Genomic DNA, 16255 nt, shown 5'->3' with positions numbered 1-16255 from the left:
TTTGTATGTTTTTTTTCTATTTTTTCAACATAGTAATCCTTTAAAAAAAAAATCTATTACAATATACAATGAAAATCTTGTTCATGGAATAAGCAATGTGTGTTTTGTTTTGTAATTTGACATCACTATCGGGTCTGTGCACTTAACGATACGAAAACAGTATACTGTATATGTATCAAATTAAAGTGTTAAATGTACAATTTTTTTTGTTGAAAGCTCATTTGTAAAATTTTCGCTGACATTTTCCTGAAGATTTGTTGATAGTATTTTTCTCCATTACAGTGTGGAGGCAGGTCAGTGTTATATTTCAGGCATTGGGGACCATTACATTCCAGTTAGCATAGCAGCATAGCCCTGCCATTCTATACCTATTGGGAATGTGATTCCTATAGGGTTTTAACCATAGACTAACAAAGAACATCTTGTAGTAATTTATAGGATCTCTGGTTTTAACGATCAAATTGTCTCTGAAAGTCTTTAGATGACCGTGTAGAGATACAGAGTCTTCAGAAAGTATTCACACCGCTTGACTTTCCCCACATTCTGTTGTTACAGCCTGAATTCAATATGAATAAAATAGATTTTTTTTAAGGTCACTGGCTACACACAATACCCCATAATGTCAAAGTGGAATTATGTTTTTTGAAATTAACAAATGAATTCAAATGAAAAGCTCAAATGTATTGACTCAGGGAGTCGAATACTTATCTAATAAAGATATATTCCTGTTTTTTTTTCTTCATTTTTACAGATGTTAGAATTTTATTCCAATTTGACAGAGTATTTTGCATAGCCCTTTGACAATTTTTTTTTTTACAATTAAATCAATTTTAATCCCACTTTGTAACACAAAATGTTAAGGGGTGTGAATACTTTCTGAAGGCACAGTACGTGTACATGTGTGTTCCACGGGCATACAAATGTGTTTTACCGGCATACTGTTCCAGTCACCCTGTCGGTACGTTATGTGATATCTTCTCCTGCATTCCAGTTTGTTTGACACCTACAAAGTGATGTTGTGTTCTGATTCTGAACTACCAGTAACTGTATTTAAACACCTGCACAAAGGTGAATCAAACTTAGCTGTGTCTTTCTACAGGCTGTTGTGGTTAATTGATAGAAATGCAATAATAGCTTTGTGAGAAAGGGCAAAATGTAATAAAGTGAAGACTCTACACGATGTACTATACATAGTATATTTTATTCATGTTTAAAGTGTTACTAATATGTTTCTAAAAACTTTGAATTAGGGTAAGTGAAAACTTGTGTTTTTTATGTTGTCGACGTCTCTCCCATTGTACTGTGTTGTGATGGACTTTACTTATTAAAGAAATAATAATGGGTCAATATCAAATTTTGGCCACTTGTAGAAATCTGCCTTAAAATGTAGTATTGATAGCTGAGAAGACAAGTTTATGTTTCAGAATTTATCAACTCATCTGTGTAAAATGATCAATTCAGATATTTGTTGTTCTATTATAAATGTGATTTGTTATACGAGAGAAAGAGAAATGTACGAAACAATAAAGTGACTCAAGCATCCTTTCATTTGTTGAACGTTCATATCTTGGCCATCCACTTCTGTTCGAGATGAAATGATACCAACACCAACACATTAACCGCTAACACATCACAGTTCAAAACCAAATCGCCAATGACATTACCTCCTTTAAATCTGCTCCAATAACTTGCCTCATCTACAGGCTCAATAAAGGAACCGGGCCCCTATCCTTGGCCTTTGAGGAGCTGGGTGTCCTATGCCTTTGGGGCGAGGTACAGGCTGGAGTTGTCAGCCCATATCTCACCCGCACCTACTGGGATGTACCAGAGCGATTAGTGTTAAGTGCCTTGATCAAGGGCACATCGGCAGATTTTTCAACTAGTTGACCCGGGGATTCAAACCAGCAACCTTTCGTTTTTTGGCCCAACGCTCTTAACCGCTAGGCTACCTTCTGTGTTCTCTGGTAGATGGCTTTGATGTGTTGGTTGTGCTCCACCAGGGCCTTTCTGAACAGCAGCACACGACACTCCAGGAACATGACCACGCCGTGGATGGATGAGGGAGCCTGTCGGGTCACTCCACAGGCCTTGGTGTAGAAGAAACAGGCCTTCTCCCACTCACACAGACGGGCATACCTAGGCCGAACGACACACACACACACACACACACACACAGAGCAGGGTGGACTAGAGTATAGCTTCGGGCTGCATTTTGAAATGCACAACATTGTAGAAAGTTCAGCTAGAAATATATTATGTAGAACAGAAATGCCTCTCTGGCATGTACAGAAAAGAATCATGTGGGCTCTATCCATAACATTTCTATCAGTCCACTCACCACAGAGCCAGAGCAAAGTAGAGGTTCATCATTAGACTCTTGTCGGCCACCAGGTTAGGGTCTGACTGGGACTCCTCCGCAAAGGTGTAGCACTCCTCAAACGGATGGAAGGCAAAGCCTGGAACACACACCATGAGACCCAGCCTATGGTAGTGGTCCTCTGTAGTTCAGTTAGTAGAGCATGGAGCTTGGAATGTCGGTTCGATTCCCGGGTCATTTTTCAGTCTACAAATTATTTGTAATTACTGTATGTTTCCGGTCCCCCGACCATCCGCTCAACAACAAAAACATTGTTCCGCGGTGTTTGAGATTTCCACTGACCGACCAAACCCATTTTCCCTGTTTTTCTGTAAAAAACAGAGAAGCAGAGTAAACAAGCACCTTGTTCTCCTCTGCACTCTTCTGGGCTGAGTTAATCTCCATAGTGATGGCCAGCGATGCTCTCCTCATGCAGCCAATCTGTCACATGTACGACAGACAGCAGATCTGCTCGTGGAGGAAAACCAGCTTCTTCTCTCTTTGGACATGACAACAACAATAACACCTAAACAACAAAACCTTTAAAAAGTGGCGCATGCACACGATTGTAAGATCCATTCAATTGCTTGTGGAGCGCCTCCATCACCACTGTGCTAGAGTTTATTTTTATAAAGCTTTTTACTGTTTGAGTTGAATGCAGATAAATGATGAAATTGTCGGTTGTGGTATGTTTTGTCATCAATAAATGGAAAATAGTTGATATTAAAGTGCTTGCTATATATAAAATATATATATATATTAATTTGTTTAATCTTTATAGGGGCATGTTGAACATAGAACACAACCAGGGCTGTCAACGTTCTTGGATCTGTAGCAGACTCTTCATCTTCTCACAGACATACTTCAGGGACATGGCCACGCGGTTCGTAGGGAGACGTCTGTTCAGGAGCCGTAGGGCGCTAGCAAACATGCTCTCAGCCTCCTCGATTTGGCCTGTGTTGTACAACACCTAAATGTACAATAAACGGTACACTTCAGTTTGAGAAAAGCGCTATTTTGTATAAATGCAAATCATTATTATCCTTTTAGATTATAAATAAAATTTCAGTTTCAACTCTTACCTCCCCTCTGAGACGGAAAACACAGGCTCTCTCAAAGTTGTTGATTTTCACTTTGACTTTCGGGTCGGGAGTCTTAAAGGCTGGCTTGCCCATTTTCAGATTATCCTGTATGATCTTGGCTTTGTTAAAATAGGATAGGGCCTGTGAGAGAGAGAGAGTACTTCTGTATGAGCGTGAACAGATCAGAAAAAAGTGCAAAGGTGTCGTGGAAAATTGCAAGATTATGTTATAATGCTTGTAAGATTATATTATAATGCTTGTATCGCATTAGAATGGTTGTTTTATTCGACAGAATAGTATTCTGTTTACTATTGTGTGTGTTCCACTGAGGATGGGCCTCTATGAGATAGCACTGACAGAGGAGATTTACGATGTCTTTGGGTAATAAAGCCTAGGAGCATTCCAGATAACATGAGGTAATGTTATCGTGCTATACCTTACCAGGGTGAGACAGGTTCCAGTTTGGAGTAGGAGGGCCAGACATTGGTCTTTACAATGAGAACTGTTGACACAGCAGCAACTGTCTGCTATGTTTTATAGATATCTTTCATACAAATCTTAATCTTTGTGAACTGTTCCTAAGATCTGTGGTTCGTCAGTGTAAGTTGAGATGGGTGTATCTTGGCTATAAAATATCTTTGTACTTTTCTGGTGGTACTTTTCAATGGTTCATTAGAGATAGCGCATCATTGAAAGTCAAAAAGGCTATTGCAAAGCTTATTATTATTAAAGATGTAGTTTAAGTATAACTCTGACTGGTGTGTAGTTTGTAACTCTCCTCATTTGGTAAAGCAGAAATATGCCACCACAAAGGACACACACACCTTGAGGTTGTTGGAGAGGTAGGCCGAGGCTGCGGCTGTCTCTAGCAGGTAATAAAAGGTTTTGAGCACGTCGCCCACGCCCCTGCAGTGGCGCACCATGGGGCACAGCACACACTCCGTCACCTGGACACACATACACTTCCTGGTTCTGTCCACTGTGGTGTTGTACTCATCTACCATAGAATCTAGTTCAACAAGAACTCGTCCTCCTCACTGAGGCACGCAAACACACAAATACATTTGTTATGAAATCAGCCCACTTGTATTACTGGCCAGCTGATCTGGGACCAGGGGTAGAGTATAAAACCTTATCTGTTGGGAAGCAAAGGGCTGACCTGGTTCAGTTGAATAGACTCGGAGAGGTGGAGAGGAGAACAACGCCAACAGCACACATCAAATCAAACCTCAATGGTTACTTAGATCAGTTGGTTAGAGCGTCACTATTATCAATCTGCATGAGCGTGTGTGTGAAGTGTTTGGGCAAGCATGAGTGTTTGTGTTTGTCTCTCAGGGAGTGTTTGCGTGTGTTTCTCAGCTTGCGTGTGCTTCTCTAGCGGAGAGGTCAGTGGGCTCATCACTCACCCTTGGGGAGCCCCAGTGTATTTTGGCCCAGGAACAGGGCCTCCCCAGACTCTTGGATGTTGAGCAAACTCGGTTGGATCTCGATGAGGTTGTTCCCTATAGCCGCCTTGTGGCCGAAGATGAACTGGACGATGTCGCAGTCCCTGCAGCGGTGGACCTGTTTGAGGAAGTAACTGGCACAGAGTGAAAGTTTTCCTTGTCTGCGCTAGCCTCAGCTCCACTACTGACCTTCACGGACGTCTTCTTGGCTGTCCTGGACACAGTAGCAGTTGAGCGCGCCCCAGCACTCTGACTCCTTGGTGAGCTGCTGGGTGAACTGCTTGGGCTTGGAGCCGTACTCAAACGTGCCCGACTTGAACAGGGCGGCGAGCGACAGGTTGAGCTTGTCAGGGTTTTCTGACTCTGGCAGGATGTTGATGAGCTTCTGCGTGTTGATGGTTTGGCCGATGATGGCAGCACACTTCCCCACCACCTGTTCCGCTGGCTGCAGGTGGTCTAGGTGGGCCAGGGCCATACCTGAATAGAATTCACTTTTATTAGTAGCTCAGTTGGTAGAGCATGGCGCTTACAACGCCAGGATAGTGGGTTCGATTCCTGGGACCACCCATATGTAAAATGTATGCATGCATGACTAAGTCGCTTTGGATAAAAGCATCCTCTAAATGGCATATATTATTATATTATTAGTAGGCCTATAGATATGCCTGGACAGAAAACATCCTTAATCACTTGAGTGTTTTATTTATGAGTCATTTCTATCAAATAAGACTAATGAGATGAGGTTGTAGTGTTTGGGGGCAGAATACAGGAACCCTGTACTACACCTTTCAATGTCAGAGAGATGGGAACTTTGTGGAATTTGGCAGCTTCTCCAACAAAACAGACCCAGATTACAGACTCTTCAAGAGCTCCTCGTAGTAGTATGGAACTCCATGGCTTCTCTCCACCAGGAGCCTATAAAACACATTACACTTTTAATTTATACATATGTTTTTACAAGGTAACTCCGGCTTCTTCTGTGAGATATTCATGTACTGAGACAATGACAGCCTTAGAACGAGTCTTCATAAAATAGCTATACAGTCGACAAGCCAATTCAAATGTGTACATTTAAATAAATTACTTTTGACTTCCTCTGGATAACGATGAATCAGTTTAGTTTCAGTATTCACAACAGTCCCAATTCCCAAGCCATTGTCTTTGAGGAGTCTACGGTCAAATGCTTGTATTTGTCCTGTTTCACTGCATGTACAAGTGGGTAACCTGAACGTGTGTGAGGTGTGAAACTCCCAACTCCCCCCGAGACACCCTCGGAGAGTCGATATGTGTAATGTATGTATTTTCACACAGTGTGTGTGTGCGCGTGTTTGTGTACACGTACAGCTCCACCTCGCTAGGGATGCGGACCACCCCCAGGATCTGGCAGGCTAGCTGGGTGATGACGGGGGGGGGGGGGGGGGGGGGGTTCCAGCCCAGGCAGGTTAATGTAGAGGGTCCGGGGGTCCTTGATGATACGGCTAAGCTCCGGGAAGGGCCCGCTCTGACTGGTGTGGGGGTGTGCCATACACACTGGTGTGGGGGTGTGCCATACACACCAGAACCGAGGCTCTTTCACATGCTTCGAGCAGGAAGGCCAATGAGGCTTGAGCCACAAAGTGAGCCTGGTCCAGCACGTATGCGCACGGCTCGTCCTCGGCGAACTGGACAGACCACACACACACGTAGTTATCAAACAATCAATTACCACCTAAGTTATGTTTTTACATCATCCACGGTATTATGTTCCACAGTACATTTGCAAAACAACTCCAGAAAGTAGTTCCTCATCTTCTTGTTCTTCTTGACTGTCCATCAGTGACATCCTTAGACACAGGAAACTAAAAGCATAGAACAGATCTTACAGAAAAGATCCATCTACCCTCGTTAGCTACTACGAAACAGAATAATAACTTTCAGAAAAGCAACGTTCAGAGATCTCACCTACCTTGACTAACAGGATATCATTGAGAAGGCAGACGTTCTGCCTCATCTTTGGGTCTAGGATCTTGGTGAGGAAGACACTCTCTCGCTCGGCGTAGCTCTTACAGTTCTGCATACCACCTCAGCCAGCAGGCGGCACTTGCCATAGCCGATAGGCCCCTCGTAGATCAAAACATTGTTGTTGCCTCCAAGAAGCCCTTTAGCATGCTGGAGTACACTTCAATTTCTTTCTCTCGGCCTAGGAAGCATTTGAGCGCAACATATCATTCAAATCAATGTGATCTTCCACGATGAATGCATGTCATTCATAATCATCAATACTTGAGAAAACTCACCCAAAAGAGGATATTCCTCCTCTCTCTCAACGGACATAGGTGCTTTACCAATAGTTCTGGAGATGAGATTTTGTTTAATAAGTATGTATGTTCTTGTTACAATTGCAATATGTCTCACTATGTAGCATTTCAATACAAGAAATCCACAACAATGCACTTAATTATCTAACATGACAATAGTACAGTGCTCGATATGAAAGTGAGTATGAGTCATGAGTTAATGGACTATAAATGATGTTGGTCACATCAGATGGTCGTACATCTGATGTTTATTGGTCATGAACTGATATAGGACTCCGGTGTTCCTGACTCCCTTCATGGTTTTCTTGGGCAACTCGTTAAAATAAAACAAAGGCAGTTTTGAGTAGTAGCAAGTCTCGACCAATCACTAACAGCGAAGGACAAAGTGGTAGAGTTCAAAGTTCGTAGGTTAAACTGGTAAAACGTATACAAAATCTGAACATAATAGTATGCGAGTTAAAATAATATAAAATGGGGCTACAACAAGTTATAGTAAGGTGGCAGTGGCAAAGCACAGTTCCACCTGAGAGTTCAAGAGGATGTCAAGGTGGATTGTACCTGTGTATTCATGCCTCACTGGATGTCCTACTACACCACAGAACACTGGACCTGTGGTTACTCCAACAGAGACAGTCCTGTTGGACAACATTGGACCTTTTGTTAACTAACTATACCACATATTGCACTCAAGTGTAATACAGATGTAGGATCTTAATTTGAGCCAGTTTGCTAGAGCAGGAAAATAGTCCTGTAGCAACAGTAAATGTGAATTATTATGTGGATTGTAATTCATAGACATTTTTTGTAGGAGTTGATACATTTTTCATAAGGGAAAATCAAGTCTGAAATTTCTAAGTGGAAATTACACAGAAGCCTTTTTATACCTCAAATACACTACAAGTTTAACATGTCCTGCAACAGGGTGATCAAATTAAAATCCTACATCTGTAGCTTGATAAAAAGTAAAGGCATGTGGTCCTAGAATATTAGGCTGAAACGGGCCTTACTTGAGGTTGCGGATCTCTTTCTGGAAAAGGTCATGTAAGGCGTGGGCACTCTCATCCTCCCGCTTGTCCCCAGGGAGCCCAAACAGACAGAGGAAAGTACAGCCCTGCAACAAACTCCTTGTTATTTAAAAACATACAGTGGGTTTGACTGAAGAAGAAAGTCTTGGTGAGTGCCCCCATTGTTTCTGACTCTTGTTAATTGTGTTTGTTGTTTTTCTCATTGCCACCGGGAACAGAGAACTGCTGGTGTCACGCCCTGGCCATAGAGAGGCTTTTATTCTCTATTTTGGTAAGGACAGGGTGTGACTAGGGTGGGCATTCTAGTTTCTTCATTTCTATGTTTTCTATTTCTTTGTTTTTGGCCGAGAGTGGTTCCCAATCAGAGGCAGCTGTCTATCGTTGTCTCTGATTGGGAATCATACTTAGGCAGCCTTTTTCCCACCTGTGTTTTGTGGGTAGTTGTTTTCTGTATAGTTTATTTGCCTTACAGAACTGTTCGTTTTTCACTTTGTTCGAGTGTTTTTGAGTAATAAAGAATCATGAACACTTACCATGCTGCATTTTGGTCCATGCCTTCCCATGACGAGCGTAACAGCTGGGGTGTATTCATTAGATCACACCGTACCAAAACGGTTTGCAACAAAGTGTTTCTTATTGTACAAGTTCAGGTTAGTCCCTCCCAGTTTCATCCTGTTTGCTTTCATTTGGTTCCTAGTGAATAAACCTCCAGGATTCCACCTTGAATAAAACACTAACTGACCTTGTCGAACATGAACACTTTGTTGACCCTCCTGTGGTGCTTGACTATTTGCTGACTGATGCCAATGGCATGGTGGATGGTCGTACACTGCTTCTGGTCACTTTCTCCTCCCTTGAACAGCATGTTGACAAACACTATGGTGGCCGGGCGCATCTCAGACAGTACCCAAGAGGCTAGTCGTCATCTAATGAGGGAGGAGAGGTCAGAATAGAAAATCATGCCAACGTTCCAGTGACCATACTAGCATACTTATTAGAATGTTTGCACAATGCATTTCTTAATTCTAGGTAAGTAGTAGTGTGGACATTAAAACAGAGCCTACATTTATACATTCAAACATACATGATTCTGATTTTGAAAAACAGGGTAGGTAGGTTCTTACGTTCTGCAAAACCGTTTTTCATGACGTACTTCCGTAAAGTTTTCTCAAGCTCGGCGTTTGGCATCAGTCGAGATGCTCTCCTCACACACTCTGTAGACCAAAAAAAGGACTGGTTAGGATGTTACAACATAACCGTGCAAGTAGAAATATCACAGGCTGATATCTATGATATCTAGCTAGTCTCTTTACTGTACCTCTTGTCACTTTTTCATGCTCTACAGACATTCATATTGAATCCTGGTACTTCTCAACAGAAAAACTGGGCTCCCCCCCCCCCCCCCCCCACACACACACACACCTTCACGGCTCTCTCGTTCTCTATGGGGTCAATGGCAATGTCGTCCCTCTCACATCTCACATATTTCCCAGGCGTTAGGCCAATCACCACAAAGTACTGACTGATCTTGTCTCCTACCTTGGAGAGCTTCCCAGCAGATATACCTTGGGACAGCAGAGGATAAAGGGTATCATATTTGAGGTTCTAGTTGCCTATGAATTCAAGTGTAGCCGGATAATCAGGGCACAAATTCACAAAGCGTAGAGTACTGATCTAGGATCAGGTCCCCCTTATTCAAATCAAAATTAAATCAAATTGTATTGATACACATATTTAGCAGATGTTATTGCAGGTGCAGTGAAATGCAAGTGTTCCTTATGGTTTTAAAGGAAGAACTGATCCTAGATCTGCACTCTTTGTGAATACAGGCCCTGGTGTTATAGCACAAACATGTCTCTCGGCCTGTATGAGACTCAGACAAGCACCTATTTTAACTTTCAGCTGACAGCCCACTTCCATCTCCCGGACTCCACACTGGTCCTAGATGTTGAGGCTGCATTTGACCACCAGGGAGATTACTTCACTGAGCTAGACCCTCTCCACTGTCCATAGAGCCAAGATGGCATCGCCTGTGATTAAAATTTGTTTGGCCATGAGGAGTAGAATAGTACTGTAGCTAGGATTGTGATCATGGTGAATCTTTGTCTTAAAACTGAGAGGGAAGCCTATTGTTACCTGCATAATTCAGAATATCTCCCCCAGCATCAAGGATATATGAAATACAGGCAACAAACATTGCTTGGTAATTATTTTTTTTAGACTAACTTAGTCTAAGTTAAGTTAACTAACGGTACATCAGGTTAGATTGATATTGTATTGCTTTAACTTAATGAAACCACAGCTAATTTACGACTGACTGTTTCCCCAATGTAGCTGTTGAGTGTGCGTGTGAACTCGTCTGCTCCATAGCCTTTCTTGCTACTCAAACTGAATTTCTCAGTCAGATTAGTGAAGCCTAAAAAATATACAAAATGGATTAGTTGACTTCTAGCTAGTGGGTTAGCAAACGTTAGCTAGCTAGCTTCTAAATGTAGATCGAAACGGGATTCCAGCTCATGTTAGCTAGCGAGATAGCTAATGTAGCTAGCTACTGAGATGAGCTTGCCTGATACATCCACGAAGAGAAGGACTCCATGAAAGTTCTCTGCGTAGGGGATTTCGTTAGTGAGGGTGCTGTAGACAACAAGACCAGGTACACGGGCAGCTATTTTGCTTATTTTATACGAGTTCTCTATCTCCCCCTCTCCCGTTATCCAACCCATTTTAGCTGTAGTTTAGGGGCATCATTACGAAGGGCTAAATAAATAAATTTTATTTTATTTGATCGTGTTTTTCCGTTGAGCGAATCTGAACGGTCGTTTTTTTCCGTGAACGTTCTAGAATTCAGCTGTTCACTACAAACTCTGGTTCACCAATTCAAAAAGAAGTAGGTATTATAAGTACTTTTTTTATAACTAAAAACGACGTTACTTGAATGCCATGCATTTCGGTTTCAGGACCATGGACAGAGCTTCTTTGAGACGCAAAACCACAGTTTCCCAACTCTAGTAGTACATAAACTACTATCATTGGCACAACAGTTGAATGTTGTGATGTTTTTTTTTCAGCACCATGAACAGAAAGAGTTTGGGATTCCATTGGTATGGATTCATGGCTAGTCAAAAACGTCGTACAGCAAACACAATGAAAGAGTTTAATTTTGCAGAGCAGGTTATGATACATATGGGATAAAAAAACAAATTCACACAAATGTTACCAGATAGTTTTGCACATTATATCTGAGTTTTTACCATGTTCCCTTTCTGTCAACATTACAAATATAGAAAATAATGTTAATTTATAGAAAAATATTTGTATAATTTGACAACTGACCTGATGCATTGTGCACCACAAAGTTAAGGAAGAATACATTATCAGATTTTTTTTATCACATAATGTAGAGTAAACAATCTAAGTACTTTCAACATTGTATCAACATTACAACAATGCTAAGCAGTATGGCTTTTTAGTATGGCTTTTAGTTTTTGTCAAGGCGTATCATTTGTAGCACAGTATCCAAGTTTCTCTTGAACAAGGAAGCGTTTGTCTTCTTTCAATGATCTTCTTGACGTTTGTTACTGAAATAAACAATAAACCAAATGATCAATCTGTGACACCATACAGTAACATGGTTTAGTGGGAGAGAGAAAGATACAGGGAAAAAGAGTGTGACATCAAAAAAACTATTGATCAAATATTGATGTAGGCAAGACACTCCATTTACAAACTTGTCTAAAATGGCACCATATGCACTCGTTTTAATCAGAGCCTTAGGCCCACTATATAGGGAATATGGTGCCCTTTCATACAGCTTCTGATTGTGTTCTGATGTTTACCTTTTCCCTGAGGTTTTGGAGGTCATGACCCAGAGTAAATACTCTTTGGCAGCCAAGCTGTCTAGGACCTTGTTCACATCGCTGGTGAAGCTCCCATCTACATGTCTTCTGCTCATTGGACCATTCCTGCTCTCCTCTGCAGATCTAGGTACAGTACACAAGATAACACACACTTGTCAGTGGTTCCAAATACAATACTTCCACACACAATACTTCCACACACAATACTACCACGCACAATACTTGCACACACAATACTTCCACACAAAATAATTCCACAATCAATACTTCCACACACAATACTTCTGTACACAATTACCAACCACGTTGGGTTCAACTTTTAGTCGGCCGAAGCAAGAATACACATTTTCTTCAGGAAATGTACCCTTTTCTAGTTACGCCTTATGACTATTGGATGATTTCGGGAGTAGTGATCTGTAGCTGCAGTCATTCATTGTGCATTAGAGGACACCTTTGTTCCCTGAACAGGTGTTTATGCACACAGCAACTGTGTGATACGCTCTCTTCCAACCCAGTCAACACAGTCATCCGAGGGGCAAATATCAATAAATGTATCAATAAATGCAGAGCATAGTTTAATGGGATTTATTGGGCACGACCACATGAAATGTCAACACAGGCCTTAAGAAAGCAGAAAGCAACGGTGCGGCAATGGATAAATTAGCTAAGTTGTTGATGATCTTTTCTCTCTCTCTCTCTCTTCTTCTCGCGTTAGACATGACACACAAGAGGTTGGTACTGTAGGGTGAAGGGAAGCCTACTCTCGTCTGGCCCGTCCTGATTTGAGCCAGGAAACAAAGTCCTTGGCCGCCTGGTCCTGTAGGTAGGTGCTCACGTCGCTGGTGTAGGTCCCATCGGCATGGCGTTTGGATGGAGCACTAGATGGAGGTAGAGAGGAAATGGTGTGATAGATACAAAACTCCACTCAACCAATTATAGTACTGTGAAATCATTCTGGCTCAGCTAAAATGGCCTCTGAGATCTTATAACTGTTTTTCACTAACTTTGCTAGTAAAACACTCAAATATTGTATTTTAAGTGTATGTATTGATATAGAAGTTGAGGATAAGTTGATAATGAAAATGGATGAATAACATGAAGTTACTTTGTTTGACTTGGAAGTACTGTGTATATGAATATGTTGCTCAGTACATTACTATCCTTTCTCTGCATGTACAAACAATGCCATAATATACATGGTGCTTTAGACAAACATTTTTGGGATGATGTTTAAATCTGTAATGTCTCCATCCAAATCTTTGATTGTTCATCTCAAGATATACCAGTATTCATCACAGTAAAAGTTTCCAAAAGACTGAACTGTCCTGGCTCTCATTAAGAAAAAAATATTATTATTTCTCCACCCCGCAGTATAATATCAGTCATAAGCCTAGAAATATATAATATTACTCTGTTGAAACACTCACCCACTCCTCTTGGAGTTCATAAGCCATTGAACAAAGTCCTGAGCCATTCTTTCTTCCTGGTATTTACTGTAGTCGTTAGAGAAGGTTCCCTCGGAATGTCTCTTCACGTTAGATACGCCCATCAAATCCTCCAATAGTGGGTCTGTTGTCTCTAAGCTACAGGAGAAGAAGAATCTTTAATGCTGAAATTATGCTGTTCGATGCCTCATTATAGTCTAATTTTGATTGACAGTTGCTGTTGGATACGTGTACATTATGTGTTAAACATGATATGTTCTGAAAATATTTGTTAAAATATCCCGTGGAAAATTAGGATCATTTCCCCCCATAGAAAATATAACATTTTTGAGCTGTACCTTGAGTTGTCCTCAGCCTCTTGTAGAGGGACTTGCCAACTGCTCTGTACGATGACCAGGAGGAGAATACCAGCCAGGGAGTGGATGCCAAACATTGCGACCTGCAGACAGAACCACAATTGAGTAACTTAGCCGAAGACAGTCATGTACATTTTACATTGACAAGCAAAAGGCTCCATATCAAGCGTATATCCACTGACAAAATCAAAGGTTTTGTTCACAATGGAAAAACAAATCCCGTTTTGAAACAGATTTTCCAAAATCAATTAAGACGTGTCCTGGCTGCAAGAAACTCACCTGTTCCTGTTAACGTGCGGGTAGATGAGATGAAATGTGTGTCTGAGAGAGAGTGAGATCCTCTGCTTCAGTCCTGGTTCCTTGTGGATGTATCTTGGTGACCTGACTGGCTGTGGGGGTCTTATATAGCATGGCCATAAGGCCGGGTCTGCTCCGGTGGCCCAGTCCTCCCGCTCTCCCACTCTGTTACACCCATTTGTTACTCTCAATCCATTACACATAAGGCCCCGATTGGTTGCAGTGGATTAACTCGCAATGAAACGTCTGTTTAAAATGGAAGATGTGGCATTATCCATGCGAGAAAACAGCTGTCACTTAGGTGAAGAAATCAAACAAGATGACATCCTGTCAAATAGTGTGTGTGTGTGTGTGTGTGTGTGTGTGTGTGTGTGTGTGTGTGTGTGTGTGTGTGTTTGTGCGTGTGCGTGTGCGTGTGTGTGTGTGTGTGTGTGTGTGTGTGTGTGTGTGTGTGTGTGTGTGTGTGTGTGTGTGTTTACTGTAAATGGGAAGCTGAGTCAGGGTTTGTGGATTATATTAACTATGATAGAATCAGACATGGAAACTATTTTTGGGGTGTTTTTCCTTTGGTCACCCATTTAAGACAAGAACATTTCCATTGTGGGTCCTGTTGATCATCCCCTTTTAGATAACATGAATTCATGTGTTATTCAAAGCCTATACCTGCATTACCGTTTACTGAATGTACTTATAAACCATTTACAGATGATATCCAATTATTATGTCAAACCAAAGTCATTTTGATTTTGATTATATAGTACCAGTCTCGTTTGGACACACCTACTCGTTCAAGGGTTTTTCTTTATTTTTACAATTTTCTACATTGTAGGATAATAGTGAATAAATCAAAACTATGAAATGACACATGGAGTCATGTAGTAACCAAAAAAAGTGTTCAGATCAACAGATCAAAATATATTTTATATTTTAAATTATTCAAAGTAGCCACCCTTTGACTTGATGACAGCTTTGTACACCCTTGGCATTGTCTCAACCAGCTTAGCTTCATGAGGTTGTCATCTGGAATGCATTTCAATTAACAGGTGTGCCTTGTTAAAAGTTAATTTGTGGAATTTCTTTCCTTGGGTGGTATACAGAAGATAGCCCTATTTGGTAAAAGACTGAGTCCATATTATGGCAAGAACAGCTCAAATAAGCAAAGAGAAACAACAGTCCATCATTACTTACTACATGAAGGTCAGTCAATCCGGAAAATGTCAAGAACTTTTAAAGTTTCTTCAAGTGCAGTCACAAAAACCATCAAGCGCTATGATGAAACTGGCTCTCATGAGGACCGCCACAGGAAAGGAAGACCCAGAGTTACCTCTGCTGCAGAGGATAAGTTCATTAGAGTTACCATCCTCATAAATAAATTCTTCACATAATTCAAATAACAGACACATCTCAACATCAACTGTTAAGGGGCAACTGCGTGAATCAGGCCTCATGGTCGAATTGCTGCAAAAAAAAACACTACTAAAGGACACCAGTAAGAAGAAGAGACTTTATTGGGCCAAGAAACACGAGCAGTGGACATTAGACCAGTGGAAATCTGTCCTTTGGTCTGATGAGTCCAAATTTGAGATTGTTGGTTCCAACCACTGTGTCTTTGTGATATGCAGAGTAGGTGAATGGATGATCTCCGCATGCTTGGTTCCCACCGTGAAGCATGGAGGAGGAGGTGTGATGGTGTGGGGGTGCTTTGCTGGTGACACTGCCAGTGATTTATTTAGAATTCAAGGCACACTTAACCAGCATGGCTACCACAGCATTCTGCAGCGATACTCCATTCCATCCCATCTGGTCTGCGCTTAGTGGGGCTATCATTTGTTTTTCAACAGGACAATGACCCAAAACACATCTGCAGGCTGTGTAAGGGCTAAGAAGGAGAGCGATGGAGTGCTGCAGCAGATGACCTGATCTCGAAATTACTGACCTCAAACCAATTGAGATGGTTTGGGATGAGTTGGACCGCAGAGTGAAGGAAAAGCAGCCAACAAGTGCTCAGCATATGTGGGAACTCCTTTAAGACTGTTGGAATAGCATTCCTCATGAAGCTGGTTGAGAGAATGCCAAGAGTGTGCAAAGCTGTCAT

General features: G+C 41.5%; 1 protein-coding gene and 1 pseudogene across 1 annotated transcript; both read right to left on the bottom strand.

The window, feature by feature from the left end:
* Positions 1-1940: 1940 nt before the first annotated feature.
* LOC139372269 (adenylate cyclase type 10-like) lies at positions 1941-10928 on the bottom strand (annotated as a pseudogene).
* Positions 10929-11758: 830 nt separating this feature from the next.
* LOC139372512 (glucagon-1) lies at positions 11759-14218 on the bottom strand. Its single transcript, XM_071112240.1, has 6 exons — positions 14143-14218; positions 13846-13946; positions 13490-13645; positions 12824-12940; positions 12042-12185; positions 11759-11783 (listed from the first exon to the last, which is right to left on the bottom strand). The coding sequence occupies exons 2-6, from the start codon at positions 13938-13940 to the stop codon at positions 11759-11761; spliced, it is 537 nt and encodes a 178-aa protein (XP_070968341.1). The 5' UTR covers positions 13941-13946; positions 14143-14218.
* Between the last annotated feature and the right edge of the window lie 2037 nt (positions 14219-16255).

This window comes from Oncorhynchus clarkii, chromosome 18 (genome assembly GCF_045791955.1).
Source record: "Oncorhynchus clarkii lewisi isolate Uvic-CL-2024 chromosome 18, UVic_Ocla_1.0, whole genome shotgun sequence".
NCBI lineage: Eukaryota > Metazoa > Chordata > Actinopteri > Salmoniformes > Salmonidae > Oncorhynchus > Oncorhynchus clarkii.
The sequence above is the reverse complement of the archived record's forward strand: the minus strand, read 5'-3'. Positions and strand labels throughout refer to the sequence as shown.

Coding starts and splice junctions, on each gene's coding strand:
- LOC139372512 (XM_071112240.1), bottom strand. CDS start 13,940: ATGTTTGGCATCCACTCCCTGGCTGGTATTCTCCTCCTGGTCATCGTA. Junction 13,646..13,845: donor GAGGCTGAGGACAACTCAAG/GTACAGCTCAAA, acceptor CTTCTCCTGTAG/CTTAGAGACAACAGACCCAC. Junction 12,186..12,823: donor TCAGGACGGGCCAGACGAGA/GTAGGCTTCCCT, acceptor TACTGTACCTAG/ATCTGCAGAGGAGAGCAGGA.